General features: G+C 56.9%; 1 protein-coding gene across 3 annotated transcripts in view; it reads right to left on the bottom strand.

The window, feature by feature from the left end:
* Window positions 1–792: 792 nt before the first annotated feature.
* The window catches only part of PDXK (pyridoxal (pyridoxine, vitamin B6) kinase), a 38799-nt gene continuing 25675 nt past the window's right edge, over window positions 793–13916 (bottom strand). For 2 of the 3 annotated variants that reach the window (XM_011954121.1, XM_011954123.1), the window contains 8 exons: window positions 13817–13900; window positions 11395–11441; window positions 7935–8020; window positions 6480–6525; window positions 4347–4458; window positions 3190–3326; window positions 1296–1362; window positions 793–1110 (listed from right to left, as the gene is read on the bottom strand). In XM_011954121.1, coding sequence (XP_011809511.1) covers window positions 998–1110; window positions 1296–1362; window positions 3190–3326; window positions 4347–4458; window positions 6480–6525; window positions 7935–8020; window positions 11395–11441; window positions 13817–13900 — 692 coding nt within the window. In that variant the 3' untranslated portion in view covers window positions 793–997. The remainder of the gene's footprint in view (window positions 1111–1295; window positions 1363–3189; window positions 3327–4346; window positions 4459–6479; window positions 6526–7934; window positions 8021–11394; window positions 11442–13816; window positions 13901–13916) is intronic. The other variant, XM_011954122.1, reaches the window with a different exon arrangement.

Below are 13916 nucleotides of genomic sequence, written 5' to 3'. Positions count from 1 at the left end.
CCTCTGCCGCCACCTCAGCCTGCCCAAGGGCCTGGGAACTGCCATGCCAGCAGGGGCAGGGGGCGGGCACCCCTCTGTCCTGTCTACAAACGCTGTGGCTTGATGTGCTGTCACGGGCAGCACGTGGCAAACGTGCAGTGCTCAGCCTGCTGCAGCACGGATGCGGGGAGCTTCCACAAGGAACCTGACGGGGTGGCTCTCTGGAGCTTCAAAGCTGCTCTCGGCCCAGCACGGACCTTACTGCATTAGCATCTTCCTCATGTCGTGCAGCAGATTCCTGGAAGACGGCCACGGGTTACAGGAGGCCCTGCGGATACCTGAGAGGTCTGCGGACCGACTTGAATTTGCTGGGGCCTGGGAAAGTCCCCGTCGCTGCACCTGTGTGCGTTCGAGCAAGCTCACGTCGACCCTTCCATACGGTGAAACAACAGCCTAAGATCTGAAACCGCCAGGAACTACACGAGCAGCAAAGTAAGAAACAAAAGTTCAAGTGCAGGAACAAAGAAGCTATGATCAGAATGACAGTCAAGATATCTGGCAGAATTCTTTCTGACCCCAACTGTTACCACCCAACTCCTTCTCAGAGATGCAAAGACAGAGGCCACCCAGGCCCAGTCCACGCGCAACATGGCCCCTGTGTGGTAGCGGCAGCCAGGGCCCACTCGAGGCTCCAGGCGCAGCAGGCTCGGCCTCACCCCCTCACCCTCCCACATGGAATGCCTCTGAGTTGGCAAACAGGGGCCTGTCTTCCCGGAGGCCCAGGAGCCTTGTGGGGAAGAGAGCTGGGTTTTCAGATCACAAACTTCTGTGACCGCGTTGTCATTTTCACAAAGCACGACTGGCACATTTCACAATGAAGACCAGCAGATGCCGGACACTCATGAAAGAAAAAAATATCACGTTTCGGTCATGGCTCTAAGGCAGACGTTACATGTTTTCACAGGGACAAACACGGAGACACCAACGCGCTGCACGTCACGGGTGAGCGGCGCGGCCCTCACAGCACCGTGGCCTGGAAGACGATCTCCGGGTCCTCGATTTCCCTTTTGCTCTGCACCATCCGCAGCTCCAGCTGCATGGGGCTGGGCTTCACTCCTTCCCCGGCCTGGGCTGCGGGGCAGGCAGAGTTCCCATCTCAGAGGGGCTCCCATTGCTGCCTGCTGCCCCCCACTCTCAAAGGCAACACCAGCAGGAGACACTGGTCACACCTTCGAAAGCAGCACATGCCAGCTCTTCTCTCCCACCCACTTCAGGACCCAGGAGCCCACGCAGCCCACGCAGCCCGGCCGCCATACCTTTTGCACACTGGATGGTCCTCTGCAGAACGTGGTGCAAGGCAGACACGGTCTTCTCACAGGCCACCTGCAGGGAGGAGAGACTTGCTGTGCCCCTGGCCCACTCACGACACCCGACGTGCCCATTGCTGCTGGGAGGGGATTTCCAGTGAACACAAAGGCCGTCCCGTTCTCTGAGCCACCGAGGAGCCAGCTCTGCCAGCACACGTGCTGAGCCCTGGAGGACAGGCCACAGATTGTCCACCACGGAGAGCCTGGAGGGCTGAGCGGATGCCTGGTCCCAGCCACCAGCTCTGGACAAGAGATGGCTCACAGAAGGGACAGCCTCGTGACCTGCACAGAACCTGGCAGGCAGCAGGAGCTTGCTTGGTAAGAGTGCCCAGAATTAACTCCTTATAACGAGTCTATAGGGGGAAGCGCTCCTGCCGAAAGCCCGGCCGATCGTCACTCAGTGATGCCTCAGAGTCAAAGGTGCTGGGGAAGCACGGGGAACTCACTCCCTGACGTCACAAGCCTGGGCTGGCCAAACCCAGAATGTGACCTTGGGTGGCCCGGCAGCGAGGCCTCCTCGGGGCACCAGCTGGCACGTTTCTGCTGCTCTGCACCACCAATTAAACACGGCAGGCCTACTTAATGGCCCTGTTTAATTGCCCTTGAGGGACCAGAAGGGACGGAATGAGGGGGCTGTGCATTCCAGCTCGGGGTGTGCAGAGGGCTAGACCCATGGGAGGCGAAGGGCCTCAGTCCACCTCTTCCATTTTACACACCAGGACACTCGGCTGAAACTGACTTGTTGGGGAGGAGGTGTACCCTGGGGGACACATGGCCCCTTGAGGGGCCCGGCAAAGACAGGACAGGGAGAGCCACCTGCAGGTCCTGACCTCTGAACTCTTCCTTCCCCGGCGCACCCAACGGTGACAGAGGCGTCCTGTCTTCCTCCTGCCACTCCCATGGCATCCCCGCCCTGCCCCACATTCCAAAGGGATGGCAGACCCCTCCCTCCTACCTAAACCCACTGCAGACGCAGCAGGGAGCACCCAGGGGAGTTTAGGGGGCTGAGCCCAGGGGCTGGGGACCACCTCAGAGCACAGCAGGGGTCTGGACAGTGTTGTAGGAAGATACACTCCAAGGGTATGAGGACTCGGCTGACAAAACCACCTGCCAAGGCCACAATGCAACTTTGCTGCACACAGCACAGGAGGTCACGAATCTGAGCACCACAGTTGCAGTGAAACTCCTCTGTCCCCACTGAGCTGTGTGCTTAACCACGGGACCTCACATCTCAACCTGCCATGCCCGTCGACCAGCAGACCCACTCCGCCCAGTGTCTAAGCAAAGCCACCCGATCTCTACAAACTTGTAAAGCAGGCAGACACCCCGACAACGCTGGGAAAGAGCTCTCCACACCTGCCTGGACCCTGTCCTCAGCCTCCCGCCTACTGTCCCCGATGGGCGGCTCTGGCCTTTCAGTCCCTCAGGGCACTGCCATGGTCACACTGGGAAACGCTGCAGGTGCCACTCCTCCGCAGCAGCCCCCAGGTCACCAGGACACAACAGCTCCACGCACCCCACAGCCCTGCGTCAACGCCAGGCGGACAGCATCTGAATTCGGGTGGGACCCCCGCGGGTCTGTTCTGACACATCTCCCACCTGAGCCCCTACAGACTCTGCTCATCCCTAGGTCCCAAATAAGGGGAGATGGGAGGCGATCTGAGGGTGACAGGTGCAACTCCGGAGCCCACGGCCCAGCTACTGCCCTGCCCCACAACTGGGGCCGGCACTCAGGGCCAGGCCCTGTCAGCTCAGCAGGGACCCCCCCAGCAGGACTCTCATACCCTGCTCCCCACGAGGTGCCGTGGGAGTGGGCGAGGAGGGGAGCGGTGGTGTGGCTGACCTTGAGGTTATTGGGGTGCTTGTGTGTCCACGCCAGCAGCATGGCAGCAAACAGGTCCCCAGTGCCCACAAAGACGGCGTCCACCTTGCGAATGTCCATCCGGATGCGTTCCATCACCACAGAGCCAGCGGGATTCCCTGGGGGAGAAGATGGGCAAGGTCACTGAGATCTGCCGCTCCTCTGCCAGGGCCAGCCTCCCCGTCCCTGGTCCTCCCGGGCACAGCGGCAGGGAGGGTCACGGGGCAGAGCACAGGGTGGCCTCACCCAGGTTGCAGGGGCTCTGGGCCTGCATGGGGGCCCCATCACCGCCGCGAGGGAAAGACGGCAGCCTCAGAGAGCCACAGCCAGGCCGGCCTCGGGGGTTGCTGCGCAACTCCCGAGAGTAACAACGGCGTGAAGAACTAGGAGACGTCTGCACGCATCCAAGTGTGTGTGTGTCCACATGTGTGTGCGCGCGTGTGTGCCTGCGTGTATGTGTGTGCCCGCATGTATGCACGTGTCCGTGTATGTGTGTGTGCGCATGTGTGTGCGTGTGCCTGCGTGTACGTGTGCCCGCATGTATGCACGTGTCCGTGTATATGTGTGTGTGCCCGTGTGCATGTATGCCTGTATGTGCCCGTGTCCACATGTATGTGTGCGTGTATCCATGTCCACGTGTGTGCCTGTGTGTATGTGCATTTGTGCCTATGTGTGTGCCCACAAGGCTCCCATGTCCAAACAGAGAGCGGCGAGGAGGCCACAACTGTTCTCTCGGGCCATGGGTGTGAACTCGCGGCCACTAGCTTAGGGCATGGCCCCAGCCTTCTGTGTCATTTTCACACTGTTCAGAGAATATCAACCCAGTGGTATCTGTGTAAACAATCAGCACAGCCGGGCGGACGGGCCCTCCCAGAGAACTCAGGGACCCAGTCCGGCTCCAAGGGAGGCCTATGATGCTGGGTCCGTGGAAGCGAGTTCCAGCCAGGCCATTCATCAAGACCTGTCCGGTCTTGGGAATCCCATCCGACCCCCAAGAGCCTGTAAAATGGGGGTGTCATTCCGGTGCTGGATAAGGCATAATTTTCATGCTACTGAACCCAAAACATTCTTGCAGCCCCAAAGGACGCCTTCCTCTGGGAAAAGCAGAGGAGGCCGCGGTGCATGAGGGGGGCACTTACTCCTCCTCTGGCTCCCCAGGACAATCAGGTAGTCGCTGCCCTGCGGGGAGGGCAGGTTGGAGCTGGTGATGACCACGGTGTCGGGGCCCATAGCGTGCAGCATGTCCATCACCTGGCAGCGGCATGGGGGGCGTCAGCCATGGCCGGTCACACCCCACTTCCCCAGAGCCCGTCACACGCCACCCCCAGGGCCCGTCACACCCCACTCCCCCAGAACCGGTCATACCCTATTCCCCCAGGGCCCGTCACACCCCACTCCCCTAGAGCCCGTTCTCAATGGTGGCACTCCCGGAGGGGAGACAGCCACCTGGTCAGCCACCATCCTCCCCAAACTGTCAGCCCAAACTGTGTGGGTCCACGCAGGTGACTGGTGAGGTCCTCCCCATCGGGGGCTGGGCAGGTAAGTGGACAGACGCATGCCTGTCCTGAAGCAGGGAGGAGCTGGCCCTTTTGTACTTTGGTTTTTCTGTAACTCTCGTGGAAACTGTCTCCATTGCACGGCTGCCTCAGAGCAGGCAGCACGCGTGCACACACACACGTTTTTCAAACACACGTGCCTGCACACACACACGTGCTGTACACACACACACATCCGTGCACACACACACACGTGCTGCATCGCCACCCAGCACATGTCCATAGCAGAATCTAGACCCTGCCCCAGGGCCAGCTGACTCTGCAGCCCCAGGGCCCAGTACCAGGTCAGCAAAAGGCCCCCCGAGTGGGAGGAGTGGCGGCTGCAGTGGCCCATTCCCAGGACCAGGCTCCTGGGCTGTGAAGACAAAACTCAGGGGAGGCTCAGGCTGCTCGGGAACACGGCCCAAAGCACGTGACTCCTGCTGCAGTCTGACAGTGTCCGCTCTAAAATGCGTGTTGAAACATGGCACCCATGTGGCAGTATTCAGAGGGGTCCTCTGGGGCGTGATGAAGTCACTAGGGCTCTCCTTTCTCTGTGCCTGATGAGAGGGCTGGGGGGAGCAGCATGGGCCCCTCAAGCCCTCCGCCGTCCAGAGGTGAGGATGCAGCAACAAGGCGCAGTCTGGGCAGCAAAGCAGCTCCCGCCAGACCCTGAGCCTGCCGGCGCCTTGGCCTTAGACTTCCCAGCCTCCAGAACTGTGGGGAACAAAGTTCTGGGTTTTTTTTTGTTTGTTTATTTGTTTGTTTGTTTGTTTTTGAGAAGGAGTCTCACTCACTCTGTCGCCCAGGCTGGAGTGCGGTGGTGCAATCTCCAATCTCAGCTCACTGCAACCTCCGCCTCCTGGCTTCCAGTGATTCTCCTGCCTCAGCCTTCCCAGTAGCCGGGATTATAGGTGTGCACCACCACGCCCGGCTAATTTTTGTATTTTTAGTAGAGGTGGGGTTTTACCATTTTGGCCAGGCTGGTCTCAAACTCCTGACCTCAGGCGATTTGCCCACCTCAGTCTCCCAAAATGCTGGGATTACAGGTGTTGAGCCACTGCATCCAGCCTAATGTTCCGTTTTTCATAAATCATCCAGTCTCAGGCATTTTGTCACAGCAGCCCCAAAAGACTAAGATGACTCAACCAAGGCTCAATGCTAGCGTGACACCCACAGTCTCCAAGTCCCAGAGAAAAAGGACTTTGAAGAAACTGAACCTTGGGCGGCTGCATCTGCTCCTGTGTCGAGCCTCCAGCCTGCCCTTCCCGACAGCCTGCCCCTCCCAACAGCCTGCCCTTCCCAACAGCCTGCCCTTCCCAACAGCCTGCCCTTCCCAACAGCCTGCCCCTCCCAACAGCCTGCCCTGAAAATTTCAAACATGCCCAGGAGCCCCTAAACAGCTCAAGCCACTGCCTTGCAATATCTCTTCACACACACGCGTACATATATGACACACACACATGCACACACGCACACACACACGGACACACACACGCACACATGCACACAGACACGGATACGCACACACGCGCACACGCATGCACGTAAGCACACACGCACACATGCACACACACGCGCACATATCCTGCTGGTCTCTGGAGGCCCCTGACTGGTACAGACGGTTCAGTCACTGCTGGGGACAAATGACGCAATGGTGCCACTCAGGCAGCCCGTCTCCCGTTCCCACCATGAGTGGCACATCTGCCCTGCACAGGCCCCACAGGGCCTCCTTACCGCCAAGGCTTCCTCCTGGCTGTGGATCTTCCGGCCACTCAGTAACCTGGAAGACAGGCGGGGGCAGGCAGGCGGGGGACAGGTGAGCCTCTCTTCTCCAGGTTGTGTGCTGACATTCCCCAAACTACAGCGGCTCTGGAAAGCCTCATCCCCACAGGCAGCTACTCTTCGTCCACTGGCCACCACGGGCCGGGACCTTTGCAACATGTGGGGTTTGCTTCTAAAGGGGACCCTCATATGTCCGGCAAGGCCCAATCATGGCTGCTGTTTATACGTAACCAAGGTGATGGACAGCAGCCACGGCCCCCACTTAAGGCCGTGCCATAGCGCAGGGTCTCAGCATGGGTGACTGACATCCATACAAAGTCAAAGAGCCACTAACGATTAATGCACGCAGGGGCTGCCCATGGCTCAGGGGTCTCGAGTGAGATGCCACCGCCGAGTCTGGACAGGCCCAGGTCAGGGATCCCAGGCCTCCAAGAGTCCAGGCGCCCCCCACCCCTGTGTGAATGGGGGACTCGGGACCTGGCTCAGGGCCGGGTAGAGCTAAGCTATGACAGGCACCAGCCTCCTCAATAGGCAGCTTCACTCTTAATGGCACTGGGGCGCTGGCGGCTTCCCCTTGGTGTCTGATTCTTCAGCTGGGGGGCCATGCACCCAGAGAAAGATCTTTTCAAACTCAGTATCAGACAGGCAGGCTCAACACACTCCTCTTCCCCTCACAGGGTAGCAGGTGACCTGGCCGCCTGTGCTGCCCCCACCCTCCCTCCGCTGTGGTGGCCCAGGCAAGCCCACAGCTCCCCAAGTCACCCCTCCCCTTCCTCTCCCAGGGGCCCTGCTCCTCAGGAAGGCACAGGGGCAACAGAACTTTCCCCATCGCCCACGGCTGCCGCCACCAAAGGGAAGGCGTAAGCCTGGGACCCCGGTGGGCAGGGACTTCTCCAACCCAGGCGCCCCCACCACATCCTGCTCTAGTATCAAGGGGCACTCGCCCCACGGCAGGACCTTCCTGAAGACCCCTTCGTAAGCGGAACAGGCAGTCTGAGGGCAGAATGGAGACCCTTCTGGCACGTTCTCTGCAGCCCTCCCTGGGGAAAGACTGGTAGTGTTTGCCATTTAAAATGACTTACTCTGCTGGGCACCCTGGTTCACGCCTGCAATCTCAGCACTTTGGAAGGCTGAGGTGGGTGGATCACCTGAAGTTAGGAGTTCAAGACCAGCCTGGCCAACATGGTGAAACCCCATCTCTACTAAAAATACAAAAATTAGCCGGGCATGGTGGCTCACGCCTGTACCCAGCTACTTGGGAGGCTGAGGCAGGAGAATCGCTTTAACCCTGGAGACAGAGGTTGCAGTGAGCTGAGATTGTGCCACTGTACTCCTGCCTGGGCAACAAGAGCGAGATCCATCTTGAAAAATAAATAAAGTAAAATAAAATAAAATAAAATGACTTACTCGGCCTCAAACTCATTGGGCGTGATAATGTCTGCAACCGGCACCACTTTTTCTTTGTAGACGGGAAGGAGGTCCTCCGGGACATACTGGCGAACAAAGGAGACAGGAGGAGAGGCCGATCACTGGGAGGGAAGCATGCCGGGGGCGCGGAAGGAAGCCCACCACAGAGTACTCCCCAAAAAGCCCCCTGAAGTCCAGGATCAGGGGCCAGGCCGCCCGACTGTAGAGACAAGCTGTTCCCACCACAGGGGCAGCGTGTGGCCGAGGCACACTAGCACGGGGAGCCCTAAGGGCTCCAAGGGGCCGAGGGGAGGACTCAGGCCGCACAGTGGGTACCCACAGAGGGTCTGGGAGGAGAAGGAGGTAAAGGAGAGAGGGAGGGAGGGAGGAGGGAGATGAGAAAAGGGAAACCTGACGGGTGGATGGAGCAGCCCTGGTCATCTGGGGAGGGCTGGGGGGCGCTGGCCATGCCCATCTGCGACTGGGAGCCCAACCCGCCAGCTCTTCCTGGCTGAGTCAACGCACCCTTCATCTACTTGTTTTTATCTAAGTCGTCTGACAAACAATTCAACACGTGATTTTTTGTTTTGTTTTTTAAGACAGAGTTTCGCTCTTGTTGCCTAGGCTGGAGTGCAATGGCGTGGTCTTGGCTCACTGCAACCTCCACCTCCTGGGTTCAAGTGATCCTCCTGCCTCATCCTCCCGAGTAGCTAAGATTATAGGCGCCCACCACCACGCCTGGCTAACTTTTTTGTATTTTTTTAGTAGAGATGGGGTTTCACCATGTTGGCCAGGCTGGTCTCGAACTCCTGACCTCAGGTGATCCAGCCGCCTCAGCTTCCCAAAGTGCTGGGACTACAGGCCTGAGCCACTCTGCCAGGCAACACAGAGTTTTCTTTAGTGATCAAATTTAAGCTGGAGCCAGTGCGAAGCTCTGGAAGAATTTTACAGGCTTTATGGAACACTTCACCCGTCCCTGCTGGCTGAGTGGCCTGAGTTTCCAATCCCTTCACTTCACTTTGCTCCCGGAAACCGCCCTTGGAGATCAGAGGCCCCGCAGGAGGCACCTCTGCACTGGGCGCTCAGAGCACGCAAGGTGGTCACGCACCGGCCTGGTTTCTACATTTTTAAATGGTTAGGGGGAAAAAGTCAAAAAAAAAGAATGACATTTTGTGACACATGAAAATTACAGAAAATTCAAATTTCAGTGTCCACAAATGAAATTTTATTAGAAAATAGTTATGCATGGCTGGGTATGGTGGCTCATGCCTGTAATCCTAGCTGCTTCAGACATGGCTTAGGAGGCACTAAGGATGTGGTGGGTGGCACCTGGCTGTCCCAGATCCATGGGCCAGGAGATGGAAGGAAAGCTCTTTAGAGCCTCATTTTGGGTAGGGAGGCCCAAGCACACCCCGTTAACCTCACGGAAACGGGAGAGATGGGGTGACCGCCCATCTGAGATAGGAGCTCGTGTTCAGGCCACTCTCGTTCAGGAAAACGAATGTGATCAAAATCAAGGGGCCAGATCCCGTCGCTGCACTGAAACGGACAGTGGCCCCAACTCTTTGTGATCCAAACACGAGTATCTGCCGAGGGTCAGCAGAGCCCCACGCCAGGGAGCACCGTGAAGGGAAGGCAGAGAGCTGCGAGCTGGGGTCCTGCAGGACGGGCTCAGGGCAGGGAACCTTCCAGAGAACAAGCATGGGAGAAAGTAGACAGACAGACGCTGAGCAGACCAGCCCGCCCCACCCGGTTAGAGGCCCAACCACAGATATCCTGACTTCAACCACTGACCCAGCGGGGCAGGCAGGGCCCAGGCCCAGGCGTGCCCTGTGCCAGTGAAGCAGCCCGCTGTGCTCAGTGAAGGTATAGCAAGCAAACAGACGCACCAGACACAACGACAGAGAAGGCGGATACTGAAATCGCCTGGGCGCTGAATGGCTGAGTTAAAAATCCACAGGCAGCATCACCTTTGGGTTCCTTCCGCCTCTAAACTCGAGGCTTCCGGACTGGTCACAGTGGATCTGTTCTCCATCCACTTGATCCGATGTCCAGGTCCGTGGGCTGCAGCTGCTACTGCTACTATGCAGCTCACGGGCTCAGTGCTTTCTACATTTCCTTTGTTTTTTGAGATGGGGTCTTGGTCTGTGGAGTGAGTGTAGTGGTGCGATCTCGGCTCACTGCAGCCTCCACTTCCTGGGCTCGAGTGATCCTCCCACCTCAGCCTCCCAAGTAGCTGGGACTATAGGTGGGTATCCCCACACCCAGCTCATTGTTTTGTATTTTGATTATAGATGCTGGGGTTTCCCCACGTTGCCCAGGCTGGTTTGAACTCCTGGGCTCAAGTCAGCCACCCACCCTGGCCTCCCAAAGTGCTGGGATTACAGGCATGAGCCACTGCACCCAGCCTGGCTTCTACATTTTTAAATGGTTAAGGGGAAAAAGTCAAAAAAAAAAATGACATTTTGTGACACATGAAAATTATAGAAAATTCAAATTTCAGTGTCCACAAATGAAATTTTATTAGAAAATAGTCATGCATGGCTGGGCATGGTGGCTCATGCCTGTAATCCTAGCACTTTGGGAGGCCAAGGCAGGTGGATCACTTGAGGCTAGGAGTTCGAGACCAGCCTGGACAATATGGTGAAATCGTATCTAGTAAAAATACACAAATTAACTGGGTGTGGTGGTGCACACCTGTAATTCCAGCTACTTGGGAGACTGAGGCATGAGAATTGCCTGAGCTCAGGAGGCAGAGGTTGCAGCGAGCTGAGATCGTGGCACTGCACTCCAGCCTGGGTGACTAAGTGAGACCCCGTCTCAATAAGAAAAGAAAGAGAGGCCGGGCGTGGTGGCTCAAGCCTGTAATCCCAGCACTTTGGGAGGCCGAGAGGGGCGGATCACAAGGTCAGGAGATCGAGACCATCCTGGCTAACCCAGTGAAACCCCGTCTCTACTAAAAAATACAAAAAACTAGCCGGGCGAGGTGGCGGACGCCTGTAGTCCCAGCTACTTGGGAGGCTGAAGCAGGAGAATGGCCTAAACTCAGGAGGCGGAGCTTGCAGTGAGCTGAGATCCGGCCACTGTGCTCCAGCCTGGGCGACAGAGGGAGACTCCATCTCAAAAAAAAAAAGAAAAGAAAGAGAAGAAAAGAAAAAGAAAAAGAAAGGAGAAGAAAGGAGAGGGTTTGTACACCTCTTACCTGTGGCTGCTACTGTGCTCTAATGCAAACAGCTGTGGCAGGGTTGTGCAGCCGGCAAAGGCGTAAATATTTATCTACTATTGGGCACTTTATAGAAAATATGTGGGTCCCCTTTTTCCTTCCTAACAAGATTTGTCTTTTTACCCCTGGACAGAGAAGTCCCACCAAGTTAGACACTTAAGAGACGTGGGTCTGTCTTCTGGCTGGACACGAATAGCTCCACTCACACTTTTAAATCACACACATGAGATTACTCACCATCGAGCCTTCGCCATCCCACTTGTCACCCAAGACTGGATCACACGCTGCAGAGACGCAAGGACATCTTATCAGCAAAGGCTACAGCTGACGAGTAAGAAACCCTCAACAGTTCTTTCTTCTTTTATTTTTTAGACAGGGTCTTGCTCTGTTGTCCAGGCTGGAGTGCAGTGGTACACTCATGGCTCACTGCAGTCTCGATCTTCTAGGCTCAGGTGATCCTCCTGCCTCACCCTCCCAAGTGGCTGAGACCACAGGCATGCACCAGCACACCCAGCTAACTTTTAAATGATGTGTACAGATGGGTTCTCACCATGTTGCCGAGGTTGGTTTTGAATTCCTAGGCTTAAGCGATCCTCCCACCTTGGCCTCCCAAAGTGCTCGGAACACAGGCGTAAGCAACCACATTTGGCTTTTTTCTTTCTTTCTTTTTTTTTTTTAAGCTGCCAAGTTGAAGTAGATATCTTCTCTTTTTTAATTTAACTTTTTAATGTGGTAAAAAATATATACCATAATCTTTGCCAGTTTAAGCATATTTAGGCGTACAATTCAGGGGCATTAAGCGCATGCCTGCTGTTGTATAACTACAACCACTCTCCACCTCCAAAACGTTTCACCTTCTCAAACTGAAACCCTGTCCTCATTAAACACTCACTCCCCATTCCCTCAGCCCTAGGCCCTGGTAATGTCTAGTCTGCTTTTTTTTTGAGACAGAATCTCGTTCTATCACCCAAACTGGAGTGCAGTGGCGTGATCTCGGCTCACTGCAACCTCTGCCTCCCGGGTTCAAGCAATTCTCCTGCCTCAGCCTTCAAAGTAGCTGAGATTACAGGTGCACGCCACCAGACCTGGCTAATTTTTGTATTTTTAGTAAAGACGGGGGGTTTCGCCATGTTGGCCAGGCTGGTCTTGAACTCCTGACCTCAGGTGATCCACCTGCCTCGGCCTCCCAAAGTGCTGGGATTACAGGCGTGAACCACCACGCCAGGCCTTAGTCTGCTTTCTACCTCGATGAATTGGCCTATCATGGATATTTCAGATAAGAGAATCATGTAACAGCTGTCCTTTGGTGTCTGGCTACTTTCACTGAGCATCATGTCCTCAAGTGTCATCCACACTGCAGAGTGTGTCAGAATTTCCTTCCTTTTCCAGACTAATACTCCATCGTATGCACGGACATTTTCTTTGTCAGCCATCCATGGACACAGCCTGTATCCACCTTTGGTCACTGGGAATACGCACATCCGTCTGAGGCTATCTCGGATCTATGCACAGGGCGGAATTGCTGGTCATGTGGTGTCCGTGTTCCGCTTGTTGGGGAACTGCCAACGTGTTTTCCACTGTGGCCACACCCTTTGATACTCCCAGCAGCTGTGCATGAGGGTTTCTGCATCCTCGCCCACACTTGCTATTTTCCATGTGTTTGATGACAGTCATCCTAATTGCTGTGAGGTGCCATTCATCACTGTTTGTCACCCAAGCAGGTGCAGCGGCTCCCTTCCTCTTCCTGGCCTCGAGCACACACAATCCGGGCCTTGTACCTCTGTCCCGACAAGCGCTTTCCCTTTGGGCAACGGTACACAGCGTGGCAAACCATGTGCTGCGCCAGGCCTGCCCTCTGGCCACCCAGGAGACCTGTGCCCCAGAGAGAGCCTGTCTGCAAGGTTGGGTGACACTGCCCCTTCTCCCAGGCGGCAAGATGGACCCAGCACTGCCTGGCCTCTAAGGAAAGATCGATCTAGGCAGATGCCCCAAAGACTTGGCCACTCCCTAGCCTGGCCCCAGCCTGGGTAGGACCCTGTCCTCTCCCACTCCCTAGCCTGACCCTGCCTGGGTATGACCCTGCCCTCCCCAACTCCTTAACCTGGCCCTGCCTGATGTATGACCCTGCCCTCCCCAACTCCCTAGCCCTGGACCTGCCTGGGGTGGGGCCCTCCCCTCCTCTCCCCTCCCCTCCCCTCCTCCCTAACCTGGCCCTGCCTGGGTGTGGCCCCTCCCTTCTCAACTCCCTAGCCTGGCCCTGCCTGGGTGTGACTCTGTCCCTCCCCACTCCCTAGCCTGGCCCTGCCTGGGTGTGGCCCCTTGCCCCCTCCGCCTTTAGGGTCAGTGGAGTCACACAACAGTGCTGCCTGGGCCCCAGGCCTTCACACAGCAGCCCTGCTATGTGAGCACACTGACACCCCTTCCTGTCTCACACCAGCCACACAAGACACCAAGGTCACCTGCAAACGCTTCTAGCCCAGTGGACTTCAGCAGGCCCACATCTTCAGAGGCCTGGCAGACATAGCTCACTGTCCCGGAGAGGCGGGGCATGGAGGGGTGCAGAGGAGGAAGGAGGCTAAGACTCCCTTCCCGGGCTCCCACGCCAGCCCTACCCTGTGTGGGGCCACACAGCCAGACCCGAGGGTGGGCCCCTGCCTACCGTATACCAGCCTGGGGTTCTGCTGTTTCAGCTCCCGCACAATGTCCACCACCATGGCCAGGAACGACTTGTCCCTCGTATAACCTTGAGGGGGAGAACC

This window comes from Colobus angolensis, unplaced genomic scaffold (genome assembly GCF_000951035.1).
Source record: "Colobus angolensis palliatus isolate OR3802 unplaced genomic scaffold, Cang.pa_1.0 Scaffold38, whole genome shotgun sequence".
Classification (NCBI taxonomy): domain Eukaryota; kingdom Metazoa; phylum Chordata; class Mammalia; order Primates; family Cercopithecidae; genus Colobus; species Colobus angolensis.
This window is presented reverse-complemented; position numbering and strand designations above follow the sequence as displayed.